The 14299-nt window shown below is 38.5% G+C and overlaps 1 protein-coding gene across 12 annotated transcripts in view; it reads right to left on the bottom strand.

Moving 5' to 3' along the window:
• DOCK3 (dedicator of cytokinesis 3) overlaps window positions 1–14299 on the bottom strand; it is a 304126-nt gene that overhangs the window by 175148 nt on the left and 114679 nt on the right. For 11 of the 12 annotated variants that reach the window (XR_011563033.1, XM_070776617.1, XM_070776613.1 and 8 more), the window contains exon 6: window positions 8076–8224. The exons of the other annotated variant lie outside the window; for it this stretch is intronic. Coding sequence is in view for 10 of the 11 variants with exons in the window: in XM_070776617.1 (XP_070632718.1) it covers window positions 8076–8224 (149 nt within the window). In the remaining variant the exon portion in view is untranslated. The remainder of the gene's footprint in view (window positions 1–8075; window positions 8225–14299) is intronic. 12 annotated transcript variants of the gene reach the window in all.

Raw genomic sequence — 14299 nt, forward strand, 5'->3', positions numbered from 1 at the left:
ATTCTTCTCCATAACAATGCCCGACCACATGTCATACAACCAATGCTTCAAAAGTTGAATGAAGTTTTGCTTCATCTGCCATATTCACCTGACATCTCACCAATTGACTAATGCTTCCTTCAAGCATCTTGACAACTTTTTCAGGGAAAATGCTTCCATAACCAGCATGATGCAGAAAATGCTTTCCAAGAGTTCACTGAATCCCAAAGCATGGATTTTTACACTACAGGAATAAGCTACCTTATTTCTCATTGGCAAGAATGTGTTGATTGTAATGATTCCTATTTTGATTAACAAAGATGTGTTTGAGCCTAGTTATAATGATTTAAAATTCATGATCCAAAACTGTAATTACTTTTGCACAAACCTTATAGTTCTTCCACAGAATCAATTGAGAAAAGCCAGAGATACTAAGATTTTCTGTGGGCAGTGACCTTTTCTAATATTTAAAAGGAGCATATATACGTAACAAATGAAAGCATGGTATACTTATATTTACATAATAATAAAATGTAACATGTAACTAATAATAGCTACCTTTTAGTGAACATTTACTCGGAATAGGCATTTTACATAGGATTTTATGTATATCCCCTCTAGGAACTATGAGAAGTACACAGTTTTAAACCCATCTTATAACTGAGTAAACCAAAGCCCAGGCTACTACGGAGCCTATTAAGGAAGTACAGTTGCGCTTGTCTCAAGCTAGGTCTGTCTTACTCTAAACCCATGGTATTTCCACTATACCTGTCACCTTTCCACTATTAATAACAACAATGAAGTTAAATACTAGTGGCTATCAGTGACTATAATCAATTTGATCAAAATAGTCTGAAGAATAATTTTGTGTCAATACATCAGTCCAGAAAGGAAAAAAAACATACACTGATGAATGAGTAGCCAACAGGCATAAGGAAAACCTACCCTGCTACTTAGGTATTTTCACGTAGTGCCTATCAAATGCAGGTACTGTGGTAAGTGCAGGGTATGCCGAAGAGCAGAAAAGATGCACAAAGAATAAGTATGAGCGTGTGTGTATGAGTATAACGTAATTATTTGAACATGATAACTTGACAGAAGAGTTTTGACACATACATACTTTAAACACGGTTATCTCAGACTTAAGTATGACAAGCTACTGAATGATGATGGGCACAACATCTTATATTAGAACTCCAAGAAGGCACTGGAAGCTTCTACTAATTTCAGATGTCCTGAAGCTAGAAAATATCACTATGCCCTTAAAGAGAAAGTGAAAGTGAAAGTTGCTCAGTCATGTCCGACTTTTTGTGACCCCATGGACTGTAGTCCATGGTATTTTCTAGGCCAGAATACTGGAGTGGGTAGCTGTTCCCTTCTCAAGGAGATCTTCCCAACCCAGGGATTGAACCCGGGTCTCCCACATTGCAGGCAGATTCTTTACCAGCTGAGCCACAAGGGAAGCCCCAAAATACTAGAGTGAGTAGCCTATCCCTTCTCTAGGGGATCTTCCCAACCCAGGAATCAAACCAGGGTCTCCTGCATTGCCGGTGGATTCTTTACCAACTGAACTATCAGGGAAGCCCAAAGAGAAAGTACTAAACCATAAACCTATCCGAGTCCTAGCTAAGAATCTACTCAGAGGAAACTCGGGAGTGGCTGTATTTTTCACATAGTACAACCCAAATTATTGCTTGTGCTGCTTCCTCCAAGAGCAATTCCCTTGGCAAAAAACATAAACTAAGTGGGAAGAAAGAGATATAGGTGGGTTGAGATCTTTAAAAACCTAAGAGAAGGTGCAAAAGAAAGGCAAGGGAGGGAAATATTAGATTGGCCAAAAAGTTCATTTGGGTTTTTCTGTAAGAAACCTGGTAATATGATAGAGAGGAAGAGAAAGACAGAACAAAATAACTATAAAGTATACATTTATTGGTGATTTGTCTCAAATGATGACACTTCACAATAAAAAGATAACCAATTTTCTCATTTGATACCTGAAATCTATAGAAACATCATTCTAATTCAACAAAAGCTTATAAATGTTCACATTTTATTCAAGTCTTACTTTATACCTAAAAAAGAAATACAAAAATCCCATAAATTATTCTAAGAGTAAAATATTTTTTACTCTTAGAATAGGTATTTTTCTAAGGCAAAGATTAATTAGGCTGTGTCAGCAGTCCTGGGTTAATGTAACTTTAACTGAGCTATGCTGTATTTACTGTGGTGATGATATTAGAGACTGAGAAGAAAATTTTCTCAATATCTTTATGGAAGGTGTCAAAAATATTAAATTAACATGTTAAAATTACATTGCTAGACGAATTATTTTAAAATTCCCTTGGAGAAGATGTAATTAACTGACTTATTCTTTGAATAGAAGACTTTAGTAGAGATGATGGCTAGTTAATTTGAATACAGCCTTGTTTTAATACCCTTCCTGTATTTTAGGACATAATATTATAAATGCTGATTGGTACCTAATACAATTTTAATAATTTTCACTTATAGAATGAGTGTGCACATAGGTGATGAGGCCAACAAGTATAAGCCATGTAAATTTAGTGTTGGAATCTTCAAATTTTCAGCCAAATAAATAATAATGCCTAATCTCAGGGAATAAAATTAAAATGGCTATTATGTAGATGTGGAGAGCTCTGCATTTAATTTAAACTCTGAATAAAATATTGACGATAGTACCAGTTTAGTTTTTATCCTGGGAAGTTCAAACTCATGTTAAAGCATATATATATTATGGGCATACAGTATAGATAACAAAACAAAGATCAAATAACCCACAGACTAGAGATACTGACAATAATTTTCCTGGTTTTAAGAGTCACACCTAAAAATAATCATGGTAAGGCCCTGCATAAACTATATGGGCTTTGGTGTCAGTTCTGGGTACAAACACCAGCTCTACCACTCACTACGCAACAAAAAAGTGCTTCTGAGCCTTACTTTCCTCACAGGGTAAAACAGAGCTCTTGTCTTGGAAGAATATAATAGCATTTCATTATAACCATGCATACGAGTTAGACCAGGTACTTGCCACAGTGATACAGGTTGATGTACTCAAGAAACTATTAATAGCTGTTATTAAGAGCTTCTGAAATAGATTCTGAAAAGGCAGAGCTATAAGGTCTAAGAGTCTAAAGAAAAAGTTACAAAGTTTAAAATTATATATGATTAATACTTCATTATATCAATTATAATGTAAAAATACATTCAGAAAATATTGATTGTGCACTCACAACATGCCAACATATGCTAAGCTTCAATATTTTATGGTATTTTTAAGTGTTAGTGGAACAAGAAGCGTAGAGCTATGAGGGCATAAAAGGTGAACAACGGATATAGTTATCGGTGCTCAGCTGTTGCATGGAACAGTCTCCTTTAGTTAACTTAATGGTATGGAATGACTTCATTTTGCAGTACACCATCTCTTCTTTCAAATTAAGAAGGAATATTTTTACAAGGATTATTTAGTTCAAGTGAGAACCAGAGAGAATAGTCCCATCAGTTTGTCTTTTTCCTTTAATAACAGTAGACCTACAAAGTTCTCATTTGAGTTTTTTTAAGTGACTGTATTTTCCACCAGGGGTAGAGGGGAAAATAGAATGAAAAACTAGGGAAAGAAAGAAGTGGAAGGGGAGGGAGAAAGGAGGGAAGAAGATACAGAAACACCTGGAGAGGAGGATTATAGGAGAAAGGAGGGAGAAAGTTAAAAAGTGTAGGGGGATAGAACTACATTCCTGGTTTTTGTTTATTAAAATGAACATATAAACACCTCCCCAAACACACACAAGCATGTTCCTACTTTGCTGAGAAAAAGTTATTAATAAAGGTGGAATAGCTCTGTACTTCACTGATAGATACTTCAGTGTTCTCTTTTCGAAATATAATTTGAACTTGTTTCCAAGGTATTATCTTTAAGTTTTAAGATTTGATTGCAAAATATAACTGGTCTGTTTTGTAACTTTCATCATAAAGAGGTATTGATATTTCTAAAATATTTCTCTTGTTCATTTACTGATATGTATAGTGCAGTGAAACTGCAACACAGGATTTATGTAACTGTTATTACCATCAGTTCAAGACTAACAATTTGCTTGGCACATAGGGATGATGTGTTTGCAAATTACTACTATTATTGATGGTTTAAAATAAATACAATGATACCATTTTATATATATTCTACTGTCTTGAGCAGAGGAGACAAGATCACCAGCTATGCACATTACATTTGCTAAGATTTTTATTGCCCAAAATTAGATTTAGAGAATACTGTCTGATTTATGGTACATCTGAATCCATGTTATATCATACAAGGAATCTGTGATGTGTGCCAAGCAATCCTGTTAACAGTCAAGAGAGGCTATAATTTAATGAAACAAATAAGGACAGGACACTGTCACTTCAAAAGGTCACAAATAACTAAAATTATTATTGTTATCTCTAGGAAAATAAAACAAAAAGCTAGGAAATGGTTGAGGAAAGAGTAAACAGAGATTCAGTCTAGGCGATCCAACATCTAGATGTTGTATTTCCAGGAAAAGAACAAAGGCAATAAAGAGGAAACTCTGAAAAAATGATAGAAGAGAATTTCCCAGAGCCAAAGACCAGGTGACTTAGGACTGGAAAAGCCCATCAAACACCTAGTATAATAAATGGGAGAAGAAAAACCAAAACCCACAGCGGGGCACATTAAGCCAGTTATAAAAGACCAATTATATGATTCCATTTATATTAAATGTCCAGAATAGGCAAATCTTTAGAGACAGATGAGGGAGATGATAACTAAAAATATCACAGCTATTTTAGGGGTGATAAAATTGATTCTGGTGATGGTTGTATTAAGTCTGTGAATATACTAAAAATCATTAAACTGTCTGATTTAAATTGGTGATCTGTACTTAGCCATAAAAAAGAACCCATCTGAGTCAGTTCTAATGAGGTGGATGAACCTAGAGCCTATTATACAGAGTGAAGTAAGTCAGAAAGAGAAAGACAAATATCATATATTAATGCATACATACGGAATCTGGAAAGATGGCACTGAGGAATCTAACTACAGGGCAGCAACAGAGACACAGACGTAGAGAACAGACTTGTGGACACGGGTAGAGATGGGAGGAGAGGGCGGACGAACTGAGAGAGTAGCACTGAAACATGCACATTACCATATGTAAAACTAGACAGCCAGTGGAAATTTGCTATATGATGCAGGGAGCTCAAATCTGGTGCACTGTGACAACCTACAAGAGTAGGATGGGGCAGGAGGTGGGAGGGAGGTTGAAGAGGGAGGGGACACATATGTATCTATGGCTAACTCATGTTGATGTATGGCAGAAACCAACATAATATTGTAAAGCAATTATCCTCCAATTAAAAATAAATAAATTAAAATTAAAAAATAAAAAATTGGGGATCTGTATGTGAATAAAACTGCTAATGTTAATGTGTGTTAGTTGCTTAGTCATGTGCGACTTTTTGTGACCCCATGAACTGCAGCCCACCAGGCTCCTCTGTCCATGGAATTCTCTAGACAAGAATACTGGAGTGAGTGGCCATTCCCTTCTCCAGGGGATCTTCCTGACCCAGGGATTGAACCCCTGGTGGTTCAGAGGTTAAAGCGTCTGCCTGCAATGCGGGAGACTTGGGTTCGATCCCTGGGTCGGGAAGATCCTCTGGAGATGGAAATGGCAACCCACTCCAGTATTCTTGCCTGGAGAATCCCATGGACGGAGGAGTCTGGTGGGCTACAGTCCACATGGTTGCAAAGAGTCGGACACGACTGAGCGATTGTCCTATCCTATCCTATCCTGCATTGCAAGCAGATTCTTTACCATCTGAGTCACCAGGGAAGCCACCAGGGAAGCTAATGTTAATAAACTTGTTTAAAAAAAGATATTTGAAGCATTGAAACATGTATAATATCATGTATGAAACGAGTCGCCAGTCCAGGTTGGATGCACGGTACTGGATGCTTGGGGCTGGTGCACTGGGACGACCCAGAGGGAGGGTAGGGGAGGGAGGAGGGAGGTGGGTTCAGGATGGGGAACGCGGGTATACCTGTGGTGGATTCATTTTGATATTTGGCAAAACTAATACAATATTGTAAATTTTAAAAATAAAATAAAATTTAAAAAAAAGATATTTCAGTATTCTGGGAATAAAGGAAAAAATCTTATCTTCCTGTTCTCTTCCTGAATTCTTTTTTGAAGTCCTACTCTCTCTTCCTTTTTCATAGCATTTTATAATACATAATGAATCTTCTTGATTCTCTTTGAGGATACTCAGGAATTTTTAACGTTCTTTGCTAATCCCAAGCTCTCTCTCAGGCCAGATATTTTATTCATCTCCCTTTTTTCCCTGTGAAAGTATTTCTTCAAATACCTGGTAATACTCGATTGTCCATTCAAATTTAAAAGGCACTGCTGCTGCTGCTGCTAAGTTGCTTCAGTGGTGTCCGACTCTGTGTGATCCCATAGTTGGAAGCCCACAAGGCTCCCCTGGTCCCTGGGATTCTCCAGGCAAGAACACTGTGGGTTGCCATTTCCTTCTCCAATGCATGAAAGTGAAAAGTGAAAGTGAAGACGTTCAGTCGTGTCCGACTCTTAGCGACCCCATGGACTGCAGCCTACCAGGCTCCTCTGTTCATGGGATTTTCCAGGCAAGAGTACTGGAGTGTGTTGCCATTGCCTTCTCTGAAAAGGCACTAGAGACATGCAGAGATTTTATACATGGGTGAATGTCTAGCAAGTTTCTCTTTCTGGTAGGTAGAAGGGATCTGGTCATTATACTCTGAAACCCTTAAATGCCTCACAATGGAAGGCTTTCCAATAAAGTCCCAGTTCAAACTTTTGTTGCCCAGTTTCCCACTAGGCAGTTGGTCTTCGTTCATCTAAAGGGGAAACAGCTGGCTGCCAGGCTTTCCACTCATGGCGGTGAACTATTACTTTACATACTTTTTTTTCTCTCTCTTCCTTTTATTATTTTTTTTCCTTTTATTTTTATTTTTTTTAATTTTATTTAACTTTACAATATTGTATTGGTTTTGCCATATATCAAAATGAATCTGCCACAGGTATACATGTGTTCCCCATCCTGAACCCTCCTCCCTCCTCCCTCCCCATACACACTCCCTTTCTTTCATGATTCTAGCAGCTGCAAGGTAGACCAGCTCCTTCATTAACTAAGTTTTCCTCCATATTATAGGCTTCTTCTGTCACTAATCCTCCATCTATTTTTTAGCTTCTAGAAATGGGCTCATATTTCCCATTTATTGCTGGGCTTCTCCCATTCCTTTTATTTTTTTTTTTATCATTTCAATCATGTCTTGAGGAGGAGAGGAGCTAAACACTTGTTCTAAAATATACTTTCAGGTATCTGTATATCTTAAATAGGAAGCAATCTAGTCACTTCGAAGTTCAATGGGCCCGATTTTAAGAAAATACGACAAAAGCATTTGAGAATTATATCAATTATTAAGTCTGGAGGAAATAAAACCTGAGTACTATCTACTCTAGCTTCCCATGTCAAAGTCTTATAATTTTACTTGTATGGCAATAGTAAATAAGCATACCCACTGCATAAATACAGGACTATTTCTGAATGATAAATTAGTTAAGAATATTCTGAAGTATAGATGTAGACAGTTTCCATTTGTAGTATATGCTTACTCAGATTCATTATATGACTGTAAGATGTAAAGGACACTAAATTCACATGAAATTAAAAGATACTAAAGGATGAAACAAAAGAGTATTCTGATTACTGAGGTCTACGACCAAGGAATTTGAGCTGGAAGAAAGCCCAGAGGCTAATGCAGTCCAATTATTTAATTTTCTGGAAGTAAAAATAGAGGCTGAAAATAGAGACTGACAGAGTTTCAGTGAGTAGAACCAACCAGTGAATATCCTTTGCTATAAAGTACAAGAAACAACTACTCATTATAAAATGATCAAAGCTTAGTAGAGAATACAACCATGTCTTTTCATTACTAAAGATAAGCTTTGATCAGGTACAAACTTCGTAAGGACTGAGTTATCATAAATGAAACTGAGAGATACCCGAATGGTATTCATACTTACTCATTGCCCCAGTCCAGGCGCACGGTGATGTGCCGCTTAACCTCCCGCACCTGATCCTGAGTCAGGTGACCAGACAGGAGCTGCCTTCGAAGGTCAATAAGTTCATTCATCACATGGCGCAGCTTGTAGAAAAGATCTACTTTATGTTTCTGAAAGGGCATTTTTGGTGTTGGGTGAAATAAAAAAGGGATATGGAAAGGGAATGAAAAAAAAGAGAAACAGTTAAACTATGAAAAGTGCTCATTTCTCTGAACCTCTAAAAAAATAAAAAGGCAATGTAAAGAGAAGCTTATTTAAGAATCTTAAAACAATGTCCTTAGTTCCTACTGTCTAAAAATCTCTATAAAGTGATATCTAACAACATAATTGACCTGGCTCATGTAAAATGCCATTTGTTTACTCTATCCTGGACTATTAATTTTCCAGTAAGTTACTAAACTCAATCACAAAAAAAAGAAACAAAGAAGCCTAGAGAGGTTTTCACTGACAGAAGTTACTCTGTATGTTACAAGGAAGATTTCAACCATCCAGCAACACCTCTGGTTTCTCCAGAAGGATACTGAAGTTGCGGGAGGGAGGGAGAGAATCACTTGCCCTATTTTGAAGGAACTGCTCCAACATAAAGTTACAGTCTCTGGAGTGAGATTCATTCCAGGTTTCCAGGCCTCATCTAGTTTTAATTAGCTTTTGAAAACAGTATGTGTCCCCAGTGTCACAGATTTCTACTCTTTTCAGTTCAATAAAAAGTCTCACCTTTATAAGTGTTAAGTGGAAACATCTTAATGAACTTAATTATGGACATCACAGTGCTTTTAACCTTACAAGTAAAAACTGTAAATGCTATGACAGTACACAGATGCTTATCAAAAAGAATCATTTAAGTACACAGGTTTAAAAACTAAAGTTCTATTTGCTCAGAAGTGAAATCTTGATTTTGGAATTTTTGATTCCTGTTTCTATTATACAGAAGCACAATTTTATATGATAATTAAAATTCCTCAAATGTAACTAGTCCAAAAGAACACTTTTAAGGACAGATCAATCTTTACCATAGTATTAGTAAAGTCTCTATCTGGGATTTCCCCTAAAGAGACACTTGCCAAAATAAGCTGGATTCAAAATAAGCTGGCTATAAATAAACTTATAATTAAAATTATAGAAAGTAAATTAAAAATTTGTAGAATCAGCTAAGGTTTTTAAGTAGCCCTGATCTTATGATTACAATGTTTGGAACAACATGCTACTCAGAAATCATCTAATGGAGCATCAGATTTATAAAGGTCCATTTTAAAGAGAAATTATTTTTAACTATTAATAGAAGACCTTAGTAATCACCCACTCTAACTCCATCAAGCTGTTCTTTCTTTACTCAATGAACATATGAAGAAAAGTTAAGCACCTTGATGGTACACAATGCTGGCTGACAGACAGGACCCAAATTTTCGCTAGCTCAAAAGCAACAAAGCCTAAGCAAATTGCATCTGCAAAACTGAGAGCTTGAAGCAACAGTGGCAATGTGCTGTTTTCTTCCAGCACATGCATTTCTTTTTGACCAATCAGGGCCACCTGTCTAAACTTAAAATAGGAAGTTAGGATTAATACTTGCCCATCAAGCCATATGCAACAATCCACTATAGAGACATATAAGCATGTATTCATTCACTCAGTTAACAAACACTTATGGAGCACCTGCTGAGAGCTATCACTTTGCTGTGATCCTAAGTCCCTACACTCATGGTGCTTTCATTCTAGTGGGCAGAGACAGACCACATAGGCAAATACATAATGGTGGTGAGATATACATAATATCTCATATACAAATACATAATTCTAAGAAGAAAAATTAAAGCAGAACAGGAACAATGGGTGACCAAGGGTCGGTTGGCTGGGGAACAGAAGAAGGTACTGCTTCAGGTAGAATAGTCAGGAAAAGGCTTCTTTGAGAGCTGAACTTTAAGTAGAAACCTGAATGAAATATGGTGACAGCATTTAGGAAAACGGGCAATTTTCAGACATGAGAAACAGCAAGAGCAAATGCCTCAATGTGGAAGTAGACTTGGCATATCCGCAGAGAATAAACAGATCAGCGCACCTGAAGCAAAGTGAACAAGGGGGAAAGTAGTGATCATGCAGTGAGAGGCAACATGGGACCAGATTAGGCTGGGTCTTTGTTAATTATGTTAAGGGCTTTAGCTTTTATTCCTAGCAAAACTGGAAGCCTCTGGAGATTTGGAGCAGAAATGTAATGTGATATGACACAAGTCCTGAAAGCATTGCTTTGAGTGCTCTGTGCAAAGAGATAGTGGGGGTTCCAGATAGGAAACTATTTATTGCAACAATCCACAAGATGATGGCTGACAGGACAAAGGTAAGAATGGTAAAGGTAAACATTTCAGAGTTTGGAACGTTGACATGTTTTGCAGTTAGAGCTGTCCATATCTGATGATCGATTGGATGTGAGATATGAATGGAGTCAAGGACCATTCTTTTTCCTAAACTGAGAAGCAGGCCTAGAAGAGGCAAACAAGGCTCAATTTGGACATGCTAAGTTTGACACTGAGTTTCAACACTTAGAGGTCAGAAAAGTGAGGAGAATCTAGCAAAGGAAACTAAGAAGCAAGCAGTGAGGTGAGAGGAAAAGCAAGAGTATAGAAAACAGGAGTTAAAAGACTTTGTTAAATGTACTGAGAGGTTACATAAAACATAGACTGAGAACTGGCTACTGTTCTTGGCACTGTGGTGGCCACTGATGGGATGGCCAGAGTGATCTCAAGATTAATGGGAAAGGATGGAACAGACAGAGCACAGACAACACTTCTGTAGAACTCTCACTAACTGGAAGCAGAGAAACAGAGTAGCAAAGCAGCGTTGTGCTATTAGCAAAGAGTTAGTCACTCAGTCATGTCCAACTCTTTGCGAACCCATGGAGTGTAACCCACCAGGCTCCTCTGTCCATGGAATTTTCCAGGCAAGAATATTGGAGTGGGTTGCCATTTCCTCCTTCAGGGGATCTTCCCAACCCAGGGATCAAACCCAGGTCTCTCGCATTGCAGGCAGATTCTTTACCATCTGAGCCACCAGGCAGGATTTTTAAAAACAAAACACAATTTTAGGCTATTTGTATGCCGAAGGGAATAATCTGGTAAAGGGGAAAATTTGATGATGCAGGTGTTAAATCCTTGAGTTGTCAAGAAGAGATGGGTCCCAGGTTAAAAGAGGAGGTTTTGCTTATGCAGGATATTCCACTGTCACAGAAACAAAAGGCACACAACTGAGTAATGACACCAGTACTCAGGAGATTTGGTGACAGAACTAAATTTTCCCTTTGGATGTTTTATTCTCAAGGAAATAAAAAGCAAGGTCACCAGCTGAGAGTGAGTACAGTGGGAGTGGGTGTTAGAGGTTTGAGAACAGAAGAAAAGATCTTAAAAAAAAAGTTTCATAGAGAGTGGTAACAAATTGTCAGGGGAAAGATAGCTCAACTGTTAGATGGTTTTGACTTTGTGAACACTAACTAAAAGTGCAGTTTTGCGTTTATTATAAATCACATATAATGAGGTATATTGATACTGAAACATCACATATATACGTCTGAGGGGACTTCCTTTGTGGCTCAGACAGTAAAGCATCTGCCTACAATGCGGGAGACCTGGGTTCGATCCCTGGGTTGGGAAGTTCCCCTGGAGAAGGAAATGGCAACTCACTCCAGTATTCTTGCCTGGAAAATCCCATGGACGGAGGAGCCCGGTTGGCTACAGTCCCTGGGGTCGCAAAGTTGGACACAACTGAGCAATTTCACTTCACTTCATATACATGTGTATGCATATATACATGCACACACATAATATATACTCACATACACATACATACAATATCCATATAACAAATATGCACACACACATACATATACTATTAATGCAAGAATATACTAATACATTCTTTTAAGGCATTACATGGTTATTTATTTTTTTAAATCAAGAGTTTCTAATAGATTGTATTTTCCAAAGATGACAATAATACCTCCCATCCCAAGTGCTCTTCTGCAAAAATATGAATCTGACACTCCCCTAGAATGAACTGGGGCACATTTCTTTCTTTCTTTCCTCTTCCATTTTTGGCTCTGCCTTGCAGCTAGGAGGATCTTCATTCCTTGGTCAGGGATTGAACCTGAGCCACCGAGTGAAAGCATGGAGTCCTAACCATTGCACCGCCAGAGAAGTCCCTGGAGCCTATTTCTTTACATCCTTAAATCTGGCCAGGCCCTAAGACTGCTCTGACCAATCCAGTGGTGAGCGGGGACCGCAGTGAGTAGGCTAGTTCTAGACACAGCCCTTAACTAGTCTGGCAGCTTCTGTTTCCTGTCTCTTGGAATACATGTTCTTGGGAGGTTGCCTCTCAGAATCCAGCTGCCATGCTGTGAAACGCCCAAGCTATGTAGAGAGGTCACAAGGAGACATTCCACTAAGCCATCTCAGCTGTGGGCATGAGCCATGTCAGATGCCACACCTAGCCGAGCCACACCTTCCGAAGAGTACAGCTTCTATCAACATGTAACTACAACAGAATGATAAACCCTACGTGAAACTGCCCAGCTGACCTCACTATATCCAGAGAATGAAATATAGTAAATCATTGTTTTAAGCCACTAAGCTTTGGAGTAGTTTGTTATGTAGATAAACCAGCACAACTGTACGGTATTTTTTTCCAATAGAAAAATCAGTTACTGTTTCTGATTATATAAAGCTGGGAATACTAATCTGCAATAAGAAAGAAACAGATCATACAATCAGAAAGCAGCCCTATTATTATAATCAATGTGGTGCTAACTTCTTTTTCCAGGCCAACCTAATGGCCTCTGTGACCAGAGGTCCTAACACTAGAGGCTCCACCAGCACTGCTCAGACACCACACAGTACCTAGCAGAAGAGAACACACATCATTCAACGTGAACAATCTGGGAGACTGACTCAAGAGCACACAATTTACCTGCGAGCACTTGATGACACAGGACAGCTAAATATCCCATTCAGGCCGAAAAATTCTTTTCTTCTGAGAAACCTGCTCCTCAGTAGACCAAACTAACAGTATATAAGGGATACACCATAGATATTGTGAGCTTGGTTCCAGATCACCACAATAAAGTGAATATGAACATAAAGAGAGTCACAAAGATCTTTTGGCTTCCCAGTGCACATAAAAGTTCAGTTCAGTTCAGCAGCTCAGTGTCCAACTCTTTGTGACCCCATGAATCGCAGCACGCCAGGCCTCCCTGTCCATCACCAACTCCCAGAGTTCACTCAGACTCACGTCCATCGAGTCAGTGATGCCATCCAGCCATCTCATCCTCTATCGTCCCCTTCTCCTCCTGTCCCCAATCCCTCCCAGCATCAGTCTTTTCCAATGAGTCAACTCTTCGCATGAGGTGGCCAAAGTATTGGAGTTTCAGCTTTAGCATCATTCCTTTCAAAGAAATCCCAGGGCTGATCTCCTTCAGAATGGACTGGTTGGATCTCCTTGCAGTCCAAGGGACTCTCAAGAGTCTTCTCCAACACCACAGCTCAAAAGCATCAATTCTTTGGCACTCAGCTTTCTTCACAGTCCAACTCTCACATCCACACATGACTACTGGAAAAACCAAAGCCTTGACTAGACGGACCTTTGTTGGCAAAGTAATGTCTCTGCTTTTCAATATGCTATCTAGGTTAGTCATAACTTTCTTTCCAAGGAGTAAGCGTCTTTTAATTTCATGGCTGCAGTCACCATCTGCAGTGATTTTGGAGCCCCAAAAAATAAAGTCTGACACTGTTTCCACTGTTTCCCCATCTATTTCCCATGAAGTGATGGGACCAGATGCCATGATCTTTGTCTTCTGAATGCTGAGCTTTAAGCCAACTGTTTCACTCTCCTCTTTCACTTTCATCAAGAGGCTGTTTAGTTCCTCTTCACTTTCTGCCATAAGGGTGGTGTCATCTGCATATCTGAGGTTATTGATATTTCTCCCGGAAATCTTGATTCCAGCTTGTGCTTCTTCCAGCCCACCGTTTCTCATGATGTACTCTGCATATAAGTTAAATAAGCATGGTGACAATATACAGCCTTGACGTACTCCTTTTCCTATTTGGAACCAGTCTGTTGTTCCATGTCCAGGTTTACACTAAACTGTAGTCTATTAAATGTGCAATAGCAATAATGTCTAAAGAAACAATGTATACATCTCAATTTAA

The sequence above is a fragment of the Bos indicus genome, chromosome 22 (assembly GCF_029378745.1).
Source record: "Bos indicus isolate NIAB-ARS_2022 breed Sahiwal x Tharparkar chromosome 22, NIAB-ARS_B.indTharparkar_mat_pri_1.0, whole genome shotgun sequence".
NCBI lineage: Eukaryota > Metazoa > Chordata > Mammalia > Artiodactyla > Bovidae > Bos > Bos indicus.